Source organism: Peromyscus leucopus, chromosome X (assembly GCF_004664715.2).
Source record: "Peromyscus leucopus breed LL Stock chromosome X, UCI_PerLeu_2.1, whole genome shotgun sequence".
Classification (NCBI taxonomy): domain Eukaryota; kingdom Metazoa; phylum Chordata; class Mammalia; order Rodentia; family Cricetidae; genus Peromyscus; species Peromyscus leucopus.
Window position 1 is genome coordinate 31,509,602 of NC_051083.1, and position 14,834 is coordinate 31,524,435.

The 14,834-nt window shown below is 41.0% G+C and overlaps 1 protein-coding gene across 1 annotated transcript in view; it reads left to right on the forward strand.

Annotated features, from left to right (window-relative positions):
- The window catches only part of Reps2 (RALBP1 associated Eps domain containing 2), a 230,421-nt gene that overhangs the window by 87,765 nt on the left and 127,822 nt on the right, over positions 1-14,834 (forward strand). Inside the window, 2 exon segments of the mRNA XM_037198871.1 lie at positions 735-861; positions 6,900-6,997. Of these exon segments, the coding sequence (XP_037054766.1) occupies positions 735-861; positions 6,900-6,997 (225 nt within the window).

Below are 14,834 nucleotides of genomic sequence, written 5' to 3' on the forward strand. Positions count from 1 at the left end.
TTTTTAAATTAAAGAAGCTGATATAGTCTCTGTGTTATAAAGAGCATCATTTCCTTGTTTTTGGGGTACCCTATGCTTACAGTCTATTTGGTAGTGAAAAAAAGGACAAAAGGCAGTAGCAAGCTCAGGCTGTTATTTGGCCTAGAGTCCTGTATCAGGTTCAGAGTTGTACCTATGAAGACTTCATCTTAGTATTTCGTAGTATACTAGATGGGATGGCTATGTTCTGAAGTCTTTGCATATGAAACAAACAACTTCCCAACATTTAATTTTGTATAGTAAGCTTCAAGAATACCCACTATTAAACATTGAAAATATACATTTTATCGCATATTCTGGATTTATACTTGGTGAATATAAATTCAATAAATAGGAGTCTTAAAACGGAAGACTCATTAATTCATTAATTGAATGAAAACAGAATATGTCCACATTTGAGGGCTATAAATATTCTCTTATGTGATCAGTGCCTTTCATTTCTCAAAGGAAAATATTATTGGACTAACCAAAAGCATTTCAGGCTGGTATTAGTAATTTAGGTAGCACAGCACTAATGATTTTGAATCCTCAATACTACCCTTTTGCTATGCTGCAGTTTTGAGGAAACCTTTCCACCCGGTTGTTAAATCAGCCAGGTCACCAGCCGTAGAGTCACATTTTGCTTCTTAAACTGCAGCTCAGAATGCCAGTTTTCTCCAGTGGTTGCCTCTGAACTCTGCTCTGGTTCTTTGAAGCAGGAAACACAGTCTCCCACGATGTCACCCCTCGCCTCCCCTCCTTCTTCCCCGCCTCATTACCAGAGGGTGTCCTTGAGCCATGGCTACAGCAAAGTGCGGAGCGGCCCAGAACAGATGCATTCAGGTAAGAGGCGACCGGGGGCCAGCTGTCACAGGCAATGTCTTAGAGTCTCCTTAATCTCCCAGGCAGCAGTGCCACCAGCTGCTTAATTTCCTGATTTAATTACTCTTGTCTTTAGAAACATGGCTCAATTTCATTTTATATTCTCAAGCAAAGTTTTTTTTTTTTTAAAAAATGAAATTAAGCATGTCTCAGCAATGCTTTGTTTCTTAGCCTGGAAACTGGTTGGTCTTTAGACTTATAAACAACTATTTAGATGATTTAATATTTCATACACAAATTTCATTAAAGGAGTGTAGCATGCTAAGGGTTTGCATTTTTTTGAGAATCGTTATTCCCTTCTGCAAGAACACTAAACATATTTACTCAATAATTGCTTTTATGAAAATTCTTTAAAATATAACTATGCAAAAGCAAGAGAGCTGATGCAATCTTTAAAGACCAGGGACAGAAATGAAAATATCAAGCTTTTATGTTTTAGGGTAAGGCTAAGGGAAATGCTAGGGGTAGCGTTTTTGCTGAGAATCATGCAGCATGCACAGTTATGGGGCTGTCTGCTTGCTCAGATCTATGCTCTTCTGGTCATTTCAGGGGTAAAATATGAGAGTTGGTTCTCAGGATGACTTGCAGAGTTGCCTGCTCAGACTGCAATGTGTGAGGCTCCATAAATCCACTGCAGCACCTTGTCCTTCTGTGCTTTCCCACTTCTAGTTTCGGATATGACCAGTCTAATGGATGCTAGAGTGCAATGGCCTCTAGCCCCCTGCCCATTTTGTGGGATGTGGTGGAAATGACCCAGTTTCTGCAGGATTTTGCTGCATTGAAAAAAGATGGTGACTTCTAGAGGGTCACAGAAATACAAAGATATGCTAGGCTGAACTAAAGAAGGCTGTCCTTCTGCCGAGAGAAGCAGGTAGGATGTGATGAAAAGAGCTTTGGGTTAGAACCAGAGGTTGGCTTCGGGAGGACCCTGCATGACCTTAGGCAAGCCATTGAGCTTCTCTGAACCGTAGTTTTCTCTTTTAAAGCAATGATGAGGGTGTTAGAAGGATTCAGTGGGAATAGGAGTGTAAACTCATTTGGAAATTACGTTCTATGCAATGCAAGCTGGTGTTCCTAATGGATAGTTAAAAAAAGATCATTTTGAAAATTAGCTATCTCATTGGTGTCTGAAACTACACAGGGTTGAGAAGGCTTCATTCTCCTCTTGTAGTTTCCATTGTAAAAGAAGGAATTGTTTCTTCTATTTCAAATCTAATTTGGGCTTGGAAATTAATGCTTAGTTCATAGGTAAATGTATTTGTGGTCTATTCTGTCAGCCTATCACTAAGTTCTGCCTTTGCTAGTCCGTGTTTGTGTCCTCTGTTTCTTGCCCCACCCTCTCATCCTATCCTAAGTGGGCGGCCATCCCTGTAGCGCTGAAGAGACTGCCCGTTTCCCTCTTTTCTGGACTCCGAGGAGTTGATGCCTAGGCTCTGTATGCTCTCGTTCCTTTTCATACTTGTTTTAAAGTGGCAAAATCTAGGTATGATGAGATGCACATATTTTAAGTAATTTTGAATTTTAACAAATGGATATACTCATTTAGCTATCCCTGAGATAAAAAACATTCCCATCGTACTGCAGATGCCTCTTCCCAGCTACTTCTTGCCCTGAAAGGTAGCACTGTAATGATTTCTATCATTGTTGATCAGTTTTATTTCTTCTAGAACTTCATGCAAAAGGAAACATGCAGAATAATTCTACTTGTATCTGCTGTCTTCCCCTCAATATAACAGTCAAAATTCATGTCATTGTATTGGTAGTTCCTTTTATTTTATTATTCAGTAGGTTTCATTGCACAAATAATCATGGATTAATAACCATTAATCTTCTGTTGATGAACATTTGGGTAATGTGTAATGTTTGGCTATTATGAATAAAGATACCATAAATATTTGTTCATGAATATTTTTGTGACTTAGGTTGTCATTTTTCTGACACTTAGGAGTAGAATTTTTGGGTAGGTATGTAAAAACAGTCATAGTTCCACTTTGATACTGAACTTCAAAGTGATTAAATCTTTAGGGTTTTAAAAAATAATCTTCTCCTTGGAGAAAGATGATGTGCCTGCTTCCATATGAAACCTCTTGTAAAGGAATTGAAGGGTTCTTTGGTTTGCCTTTGAGTTGTGTGTTTTGGGTTTTATTTGGGAAGGAAGAGAGTTAAGCAATAAGTAATGTACCCTTTTTCTGAGTGTAGATTCAGTTGAGGGGCAAGCTAGAAATCAGATTGATGCTAGCCTAATTATCAGCTGTTGCTCATGTAGCTAAAGTGAGCACACCCCTTAGATATATGGCTGATTTAGATACCCACTTTTCTAGTCACAGGCAGCCTTGGCCATCCCAGCCTTTCCCCATAGTAGGAGAGGAAAATCTGCCTCTCCGAAGCTCCTGTGTAGCTGAGTTTCCATTGAAACCTGGCTGGTGAAATACATCTGTCTCTCCATGTTAAGACCCCTGTAGGTGAGGGATTTGAGCTGAGGGTCACATGGTACCCTCCTCCCTGGAGGGTCTCCTCTGGGTGGTAGACATACCCTCTCTCTTACGGGAAGCCCAAGTCTATGGGTTTCATAAAAGCTCACGAAGCTCACTCACTAGGATCCTGGCCATGCTTCAGCTTACTGTGCTTAAAACCTTTTGGTAAGGTTCAGTTGGTATGAAGAGTTTAATGTGGTTCCATCAGCATGGAATGATTTTTAAAAAATCATATCAGAGGACAATGCCTGCCCACAACTTGAAAAATTACTTTTGAAGACTTGGGTTACATGCTCTCTATGAATTTCTCTTTTGTGGTATTTACATTTGTATCTACTCCTAGTAGGTTCTGAAATGCACTAAATGCGTTGCTAGGCAATCTTTTAGATATTTTAGTGTGTTATAATTTTGTGTTCTAGTTGCTAGGAAGAAATGTAAAATAGATGTGAGTCTGAATGAATGCTTGCTTGCTTGCTTGCCTCCCTCCCTCCTTCCGTCTCTCCCTCCTTCCCTCCTTCCTTCCTCCCTCCTCCCTCCCTCTCTTTCTCTCTCAGGGTCTCATGAGCAGCAGTCTGGCCTTCTGCCTGCTAAGCTTACAGGTGTGTGTCACAATGTCCAGCCAGTTTGGTGTTCTTGACATGCTATTGCTGTACCTTCTCTATTTGAAAAAGATCAAACTATGCTAAAGATGGCACCGTAACAGTCACCTCTGCTCTCTAACCAGTTTGATTTAGAAGTAAGCTACAGAAAGAAGCAGTTTATATATTTATATATTTTAAATCCTCAAAGTGTTAGTCCACAGAGATGAGAAATGGTTTCATTTTGGGCGATAATTTCTCCTTTCTGTTGGAGCTGCTTATATTTAACTGTCTTATTTAACTGTATTGCTACCATATTGGGAAGGTCATTATTATGTGTTCTGGAAATAGAAGGAGCAAAGAATAGCATTCCCGTTTTTGTGACTTAGGAACTTATTTTACAGGTAGTAAAATCATTTAAAAATATTTTGGTTATTGATTAAGAGAATAATAAACATGTAATACATTTACTCATTTTTATATACTTGTTTTGGCATTCTGTATAATAAAGAAGATAATTTATTTTTATAATAATGTTGAATTTATTGTTCAAAGTTCATATTAATTTTCTTTTGGGTTATATTATAAATTGGATACATTTAAATAGGGAAGCATATATAAATTATAACTAGATTTGTCATCTAAAAGAATTAGAAGACTTTTTAAAAAAGATTTATTTATTATGTATACAGTGTTCTGCTTGCATGTATCCCTGCATACCAGAAGCAGGCACCAGATCTCATTACAGATGGTTGTGAGCCACCATGTGGTTGCTGGGAATTGAACTCAGGACCTCTGGAAGAGCAGCCAATGCTCTTAACCTCTGAGCCATCTCTCCATCCCGAAGATGTATTTTTTATTAAAAAATAAAATAAAAACCTTTATTTTTAGTTTATGTGTGTAAGTGTTTTGCCTGCATGTATGTCTGTACACCAAATATATGCAGTGTGGGTGGAGGCCATAAGAGAGCATCGGATCTCCTGGAACTGGAGTTATAGGTGGTTGTGATCTACCATGTGGGTGCTGGGATATGTGTGGGAGTCTGCTGGAGTCCAGCTCTGACCTCTTCCCACCTATCAAAGAGTTCTTGGGTGGAGGAGAGAGGAATGAGGAAATATTAGAAAGACCTAGACTAAGAGGAGGAAGACAGAGACACAGGATGGCTTTGGGAGGGCCCTCGGTCAATACCCAGCTACTGCCCAGTACTTTATTCAAAAGGGCTGTTTGTAATATGCCAAGGGGAGCGGCAAAAGTCCTCCCCTGTGCTAGATCAAAGCACACTGCACAGCCAAGTGTAGACCCTTCCAAATACCTGGTAACCACACCCATGACCAAATCATCTCATTATGCAGGCCTACTGGGTAAAGGAAGCTCAGATTCTCTGACCCTGAGTAATTTGGGCTCCCACAGAATTGAACCTGAGTCTTCTTAAAAAGGAACCAGTACTCTTAACCACTAAGTCACCTCTCCAGCCTTCAGAAAACTTCAGTTTTTAAAAATCTTCAATGCAAAATAAAAATTTGAGGAAACTTCTTCCCTTTTCCTACTGAAAGAGTTCATAAATATGGACTGTAGAGAAAGTTTTTCATTTAAAATGATACCTTTTGCTGGGCAGTGGTGGTGCATGCCTTTAGTCCCAGCACTTGGGATACAGAGGCAGGAGGAACTCTGTGAGTTCGAGGCCCGCCTGGGCTACAGAGTGAGTTCCTGGAAAGGCGCAAAGCTACACAGAAAATCCCTGTCTCAAACAAACAAACAAACAAAAATGATACCTTTTAGGTTTGGAGAGATTACACATTGGTTTAGAGTACTAACTGTTGTTCTAGCAGACTTAGGTTCAGTTCCCAGTACCCACACTGCAGCTTACAACTGTCCATAACTCCAGTTTCTGGTCTCAGTGGGTACCATGCACACACATGTTATAGAGACACACATGCAGGTAAAACATCCAAACATTTAATATAAAATGATACTTTTTAATAGGTATAGATGATGTATATAAGCATTAGGCCAACCTCAAATAGGCAGTGCACTCTTCAGCCCTTCCAAAATGTATAGTGTAGTTCCTGTACTTAATTGGGAGTGATGAAATGTACACATTCAACCAGGGGAAAAAACTATTCTGGATATCTGAGTTTTCTACTTGATTGCACAGTTGAGTTTTTCCTTTGCTAATTCATTTGTTTTTTAATCCAAGGCTATGATTCCCCTTTACGTTTCTCTCCCCAAAATGAATGTAAATTTGGTTTGAATATAGCATGAAAGTAGTAAGGAGAAACTGCTATTTGAATTCATTGCTTTTTAAGTGATAGAAGTTTCAATGGGAATAATGCACAGCATGCTTCAGTTTTGATCCCACTAAAGAAAAGATGAAGAAAGTCAAAAGAGCCCACCAGCCATCCAGGCAAAGTACTGCCATTTCCTAGATGCAGTTTATATGGCTAGAGCTGCTGATTATTCAAATTAGGCCTTTGTTTAATTCTGACCTACAGCCAGTATTGATTCTAGGCTAAAGTCACATCCTTCAAAACCACGAAGGAACACAAAAATGAGCCCCACCACTTCAGAGCATGGTCTGAGATACCACAAGAAGCAGGAGTAAAAATGAATACTTGTAATGCGGCACATTACTAGCTATTGATTCACTCTTTCTAAATTTCATTGAGGCTCTCACTGTTTTACTCTCTCATTTTATTCCTAATCTTAACCTGATTTGAGTTTTTTTAGTCTTATCATGATATTGGCTAGATGTCTTTAGATTGTTTAGTGAAATTATGGAGGCAAGCGGATCAGGATTTGTGAGTCTCGGGTAGCTCTTGGAGTATACACTCCAGTTCCTTTTTTACCTTTTCCTTGAAGAGCACATGCTACATCAGTTTGAGGGTGAAATAATAATTTTGGAGTAGAGTATTTGTATACCCTGCTAGCATTCTCTCTTGTTTTTCAGGTCCTTATGAAACTAGGCAGCCCATTGGCCAGCCTGAAGGATCCTCATCAGAGGCTCCAGTATCCAAACCACTTCGTCGGCAGGCATCTCTTATTCGGGTAAGTGATGATGTGGGCCTACATCAGTGACAGAACTTGGAGAAAATTTGTACTGTAGAAATATGGCATTTAGGGATGGAGATATGGCTCAGCAGTTAAGAGCATTTACTGCTCTTGTGTTCCTGTCCTCGTATCCACATTAGGCAGCACACAACCACCTGTAACTCCAGCTCCGGGAGTCCAACACCCTCTTATGGCTTCAATAGGTACCTGCATGCATGTTCATATACCCACATACAGACACACATGCACACACATACTTAAAAATAAAAACAACTCTTATAAAGAAAATCCTGGAAGAAATATGGCATTTAAAATTATTATTTTACAGCTAGCATACAAAGTAATGGGCTTAATTTTAACATTTTTTCTTTTTTTTTGGTTGGGTGAGACAGGGTCTCACCAAAATGATGTCAAACTCCCTGTGTACCTGAGGCTGATCCTTTTGTCTCCACCTTCTAAGAGCTGAGATTGCAGGCATGGGTCATTATGCTTGGCTGGCTTCACTGTTAACATTTCACACACACACACACACACACACACACACACATACACACCTACCTTACTTTGTATCTCCTCCATGACCCTTTCCTGCCGCCCACATCCTTACATACTGATTGTCTTCCTCTTCCTAAGTCATCCATCCTTCTGCTTTCCTGAGAGATGTATTTCATTGTCTTCTATTGAGGAGCATGGCTTTTTGATCACTCTCTATTTTGTTCTGAGAAAGGTATAAAACTACCTCATCATTCAAACATTACACTTCTCTCTTTTGCTTGTATATTTTCTTAAATCTTCCCTGTTTCTATCTCCTTTCAGTCTCTAGAATAAAGCAGAGGTTGGCTCTTGATCTTCAGTGTGTCTAAAGCATCCCCACCCCTTCATCTACTTAATCACAGAGCACCTTTTTCAGGAGACCTTCACATTTCCTAGAGCAGCTTGTCTCATGTTTGCCTTCCTCTTTATTATTACTCGTTTAATGCCTAATTAACTGTTTTCCATTTGCTGTGTCTCCAATTATGTGGTAAGCATTTGGAAGGCTGCACTTGTTCTGTATTCTCTTGGTGCCCCAGACAATGCCATATGGATAGCAATTGGTCTGTAACTATAAGCAACTACTACTTTTTGCATGTAATAGATACAAAATATTATGGCACAGGTATTCAGTGTCTTCTGGTCACACCATAGCTTAGATAGTTTCAGCTTTTAATTCTCCAGTGTTTTTCTTTGGATAAAGAGCTCTGATTTTTTCCTCTGTCCATAGCTCTTGTCTTGTATAGTATCTCTAAGTTCCTTTGTCGGGAAAGTATATTACTAAAGACAGGCCGGGTAGTGGTGGCACATACCTCTAATCCCAGTACTCGGGAGGCAGAGCCAGGTCGATCTCTGTGAGTTCAAGGCCAGCCTGGTCTACAGAGTGAGATCAAGGACAGGCACCAAAACTACACAGAGAAACCCTGTCTTGAAAAACCAAAAAAATAAAAATAAAAATAAAGACAGGCGTGTGTGTGTGTGTGTGTGTGTGTGTACATGTACATGAGAGAAACTATCAAAAAGTTAGGTTTATTCTTTAACATGAAAGACAAAAGGAAGTGGGTGGGGGTTTGTATAACATTTCAATTGTGGAACTCAGGAAGAAGGACCATTTCTGCACAGGCAGATCTACTCAAAATAGAAGATTGGACTCAGACACTCCCACAAAGAAGTGGGCTGCTAGTTTGGAAGAGAATAAACAGTCTGAAGAAGATCCTGAAGTTCATTCAGTGGATGCCTTTTGTTAGACATGGCACAGAACTTGATCTTAAAGCAGTGCTCTGTTTACAAAGAACTCTCTAAAAGATGGTAATTAAACCATATATGATATATGTAATATTTTCTATAACCATAAGCTCTAGGCACTGCTGTCTCTATTAGTATAGATGGATGGCTCTAGGCACTACTGAGGTCAAGTAGCAAGTCTAAGATTTCATTCATACTTAGTATGTGGCAGAACCTGAATTTGAGTCTAGTAAAGTTCATTGTCAGAGTCTGCATATTAAACACTTAGTTCAACATTAGAGTCCCATATTATAAGAAGGCTAGATCGTATCATGAACATTAGATATTATAACCCTCCCTCCTGTGTGTGTGTGTGTGTGTGTGTGTGTGTGTGTGTGTGTGTGTATTTGAGTACATATTTGGTGCTTGGGGATGGACTTCATGGCCTTGCCCATGTCAGGCAAGGACTCTACTACTCCACTACATACTCATCCCAAAACTATTCTTGAAAGTCTGTTATTTGTGGAGCATACCTGGCAGGAGTGTCAAGAGTTCAAGGCCATTTTTGCATACATAGTGAGTTCAAGGTCAACTTCTAAAACTCGAGACTCTAACTCAAAAAAAGAAAAGAAAAAAAAGAAAAGAAAAAGAAAAAGACATTCTCTTTTACGGTCAGTACAGATCAGTTTTACCCTCAAGTTGAAATGGAAGGTTGTTTCTTCAGCTGAACCCCAGATGTAGTACTTGGCTGTGTTTTAGAGATCCCATGGTATAAAAATATGTGCCTTTAAACACTACAATCACACAAATTTGGGAGGCATGTTTGCATTAGGGGAGGGATTGAAGAGATTCCTCTCAAAGCTCTCTAAGGTGTGGACTGCAGGTTCCTGCAGAGTATGTTCTGTTTCTGTAGAGATGAAATCTTGAGTGGGTAGAAACACTGGTCAAATTAGCAGTGAATCTTTGACTTTGAGGCGTAGGATGAAGCTTATGGGACCCTTTCTACCACGCTCCCTGGAAGCAAGGCCATGAACTCTCACTTGTATTGGTGTCCTGTGATTTTCTTCTGCTGAGAAGCATGCTTCTTGAACCCTTCACTTGACAAATCCTTAGTGAATGAATACCTGTAAAGTACCAGATACTATGTTAAATGAGATATGCCATGACTAGGTCCCACCCTCATGGAACTTTCAGACTATTTTATGAGATGACTATTAACCAAGCCATCCCAAAGTCAACATATGGGTATAGTATATGATGTGAATGAAAATTATGCTGTACTTTAGAGGTTAGTCAATTAAGGCTTCTTTGGAGAGTAACATAACATTTGAAGTGTGAAGAGATGGAGATGTTAGCCAGGTAAAGAGATAAGGATGGGGATCAGGTAAGAAAGCAGACAGAGCTACATGTACAAAAACATTCTTGTACTTCGTGTCTTGTGCATATTAACTCAGTACTCACAACTGCCTTGGGGGGTAACACTATAAGCTCCATTTTAGATGACAAAGCCTGAGGTGTATATACTTTATTGAGTTTTCCCAAGATCACAGCTGGAAATGGAATGGACTAGAATTCAAACACTGAACACATTCCTCCAGCTACTGGCCTAGGAACTGGATGGAAGATGATGATGTCATCTTAAGCAAGGAAGCACTGGACAAAAAGTGGTGCTGAGGAAAAATCTGGTGCTATATGTTCAGTGTTGAGTATCAGGAATGGAGCTTTTGAGACAGCCCAGAAGAGATAAACAAGAGTTCTATGTTTGTATGGGTTTGGAGTTTTGGGAAGAGTGGAGGCTGGGTATGGGTGTTTGGCAAGAATTGACTATTGGAAGCACAGGGAAAAAGCAGGTTCTGCCCAGGTCCAGCTTGACATGGCCTGGAGCAAGTTCTTTCTCTTTTTTGTTGCATTAACATCTTGGTGTGGACTTAGCAATCTACCCCAGCAGTGTGCCAGTCTGATTCTCTTAATGTTTGTTCTCCTAGCACCTGTTTGAAGCATAGCCTTCTGTTCAGGATGACAGCAAGGGGCCTTGCTTGCCCAGGATGGCAGTCTGTGCTCTTCGTGGTTGCTGTATTTTCCTTTCTTCAGCTCTGAGGTTTCCTTCTTATGCCTGTCAGCTTGCTTTGGCTGGACTCCATGTTACAGAAAGCAAAATGCCAATTTGAATTAGTCATGGAGATTAGGGGATTGGAAGTGAAGGTTCTTGGTGGTGGGGGATTAATATTTATTTGGTACAGTGCTACGCTTGTTGGAGTGACTAATTCCCCTCATGGTGCCATGTTCCTGTGCTGATGGCAGTCTATTCTCTTTGTTCTAGCTTCATTTGTGGCCTTCTATTCAGACCTTTCTTTCCTGCTTAATTGCAGTGGGGTGTTGAAGCTGTAGCCCAGTGGGGAAAATGCCAGACTAGCGTAGTAAGAACTGGTGCTCGAGTCCACAGCACTTCCTAAACTGGGAACAGGAGCGGACAGCAGGAAGATTGGCAGTTCGGGGGTAGCCCAGCCTTAGCCAGCACACCTGAACTCCATCATGAGAGCCTGACTCCAAATCCCTGCCACCGCCATGGAAAAGTTAGAAGGGCCCTTAGGGCCCATGGTCAGTGCTATTGTAGCCCATGGGCTTGGCATTTTGGAGGTGTTTATGTCAAATTAAGGTTCCAAAATTTGGAATGGTCAATATTTTTCCTTAATATTTTTTGTTTAAATAATAGATTTTTTTCCTCATTAAAATTTCAGACACCTATTTTGGTAGTTTTCAAAGAAATTGAAAGTCGTCTTTTCTGTTTTTCCTGTTATCAGGTCTTCAGAGGCCATTTGTGGTTTTCATGTTTCCTAAGCTATTCTGGACATCTTGCATGTAGTCTGATTCTGCCCGCATAGCATCTACAGCTATGCCTTCTGCTCCCACTTGTCTCTGCAGTCTGTGTCTCACCAGGATTGTTGGAAGCTATGTTGGGTCAAGTCCTCATCTTACTGAATTTCTTGGCTGTTTTTTGTCACTGCTCTTCTTGGAATGTTCTCATTGTCAGTGTGCATGATACCCTACCCTCCTGGTTCTGCGGCTACTTTTGCTGAAAAATTCTTTGCAGTCTTCCTTCTGCCTGCCCCTAATGCAGTGGTCCTTGAAATCATTTCTCACGCTGTTGTTCTTTAGCTCATAGAATCTGGTGGGGATGTGTCTCTATCTGCCAGACAGTCTTACTTTGATGACTTACTGTCACTTTGAATTGATGGTTCTTTATCACAGTACCAGCTCTCCTGGGTCCATAACCCATTACCATGAACCAGAAAGTTGGTCATTGTCTTTGACTCTTCCTTCATCCCTTATGCCCATTCAGTTACCAAGTCCTGACCATTTCATGTGCCAGACTCTTGTCTGTCTGTTCTGCCTTACTTCTCATTTCAGGCAATTATCTCCTGTCACTGGATCTGTGATATTAACCCATAATCTGCCTTCTTCTAGCTGACATCCTCTTGCAGACAAAAGTGGATTTTTTTTTTTTAATCGAGACAGGCTCTTGCCATAGCTGGGCTGGAATTTGCTATATAGGCCAGGCTGGCCAAGGACTCAGTGATCTGCTTGCCCTTGTCTCCTGGGTATTGAGATTAAAGGCACTGATGCCATGCTTGGCAACAAAAGAGATTTTAAAAACACTAACAGGCAAGAGATTTAAATATTATACAGTGTGTACATGTGCTGAAACACCACATAGCACTCATTATGTACACATTTTATGTTTTTAAGTTCAGTTAAAAATAAATGTAGTTATTTCTCCCCTAGCTGCTCATCCTGCACTGACTTTGAATTTGTCACTCTGCTCCTCGTTCGTTTTTTTCCTTTTATTTTACAATACCATTCAGTTCTACATATCAGCCACAGATTCCCTTGTTCTCCCCCCTCCTGCCCCCCTCCCCTTCCCCCCAGGCCACCCCCATTCCCACCTCCTCCAGGGCACATTCTTGAACATGGCTCCTGGGCTCTCATGCCGTTTGCTCTCTGCTTTCCTGTTCGGCCACAACAGCTCACTGCTTCACTCTCGCCACACTGTCATTCCTCAGGTGGTCAGCATTCTCTAGTGGAAACTTTACTCTTTATCTCTACTTTCGCCTCCTTTGTCTGAATTCATCTCTGCTTTCTCCCTCCAGAACAGCAGGAAGTATGAGAGTTTTCCTACTGTGCTCATGTATATGTGATGCTTGCAGTTTTCCATACTTAAAAAAAAAAACCAGTTTATTGCTCAATTGTATATGTATTAGTGAAACTTAATCAGACGAATGGGAATCTGATCATTATGTATTTCCATCTTCAAGGCAACTAGAAATTTTTTCATAAGGTTCCCAGAACATTTTATGCAGACTCAAACAAATAGAATGTGTATGTGTGTGTGTGTGTGTGTGTGTGTGTGTGTGTGTGTGTGTGTGTGTACATGTGCACTTGAATTCATTCATAATACCCATCTCGCATTTTATTTTTTAAACCCAACTTTAGGGATGCTGGTTTGGCAAATGAAATTTCCTTTTAACTACATCTGATGAAAACACAATGATTTTCTATTTGAACTCCCCCACATCCACTTCTGAAACCCTACCCAGGCTTGCTGTACAGTGTCTTTTTCTGCAGGGATGAGCATAACAGTGCCATGGAGCACATTCTGATCACCATTCTTCTTAGATAAATGACGGCAACAGAACTTGGAGTCCTTTAGAAGCCTGCCATTGCAGTTGGGTTTCGGAGCTATTATTTCTGTTGCAAATTTTGTGTCAAACTGGTACAGAAGCAAATTTTAGCAGCATGCTCATGTAAGTTTGTGAACTGACAAGCATTTATTACATGTAGCTGTATGTTTGTTTCCCACCCAGTCTCAATTTTTTTTTTTTTTACCATGTTTCTCCCCAACACCCTGAGAGTTCACTTTAGATACTCAGGGCCAGAAACAAATTCTCCCTAGTCCTTGAGCCCTTGTGGAATAGTTCTCACGAGAAAAAGCAAACATGTAAGGATGATAAAAGAAAGAAACACTCATGAATCTCTGTTAGAACGTTGTTGGCGTAGGTCAGGAGAGAATTGCTTGTGCCACAGGTAAATTGTTCCTGTAATACTTTTGATGGGAACAAAAAGAAATAGTCTTTTGGGGAGGCCAATGTGGCACTGAGATAATTGTGTTTTCTTTTCTTGTGTGCTATGAAAGTTATTTGTGGGTGGATTGGATCAGGATTCTGGCGAAATAAGTAGAGCAGAGTGTAGACAACGGCTGAAAGATTAGGACAGGGCCAGCCAGAGTGATTACAGTGGCCTCATGAGAGCTGGTGCTCTGAGCTGGGAAAAAGAGCACAGCAAGTCTCCACATAAAGACAACAAGCTAAGCACTGTCCGGCCACCGGTTAGCTTTGGAAGTGGCCTGCAAGGCAGCTTAGGACCACCAGAGCTCACCCAGGGTTTCAGGAACTCATTTTGAGGCATCATTAGGTCATCCCCCCTCCCCCCCCCCCCCCCGTGTGTGTGTGTGTGTGTGTGTGTGTGTGTGTGTGTGTGTGTGTGTGTGTGTGTGTCCGTGGCCCACACGTGTTGACTTAGACCTTTCTTTTGAATCTTCCCCCTCCCCTTGTCTAAGAACACTTGTCCTGACTATTGAAGAGCCCCAGTGGCTACTTCAGCATAGTGTTATCTCTACATTTAGTTCTTGTGTTCTCTTGTACTTTCCATTAAGTCAGGATGATGTGCTTGCTTATGAATGACTGAAGTTAAACTTACGTGGGGACAAATGAACTACTTACTCCATTGTGGGAGCCTGTTCTGGGGTTCCTCGTGGCTTTACCCAGCAGGTCTGAACAGAGGATGATCAGGACCACGGGCCTGAGTGCAGGGGTCTGAGATGGCCTGCACTTGGCTGTGCTGGGGGAGGAGGTCTTTTGCTCCACCCCTTGGCGTCTCTATAAAAACCCTGGGCCAGAGACAGTTGGGGCCCGTTGGAATAGGTTCCAGGCCCTCTCGAGGCTAGCCTTTATTTTCTATCTGTTTATCTCCACAAGATTCTGCGCAATAAATCCTTCTATCTAATATTTCCTGCTGCTTGCAC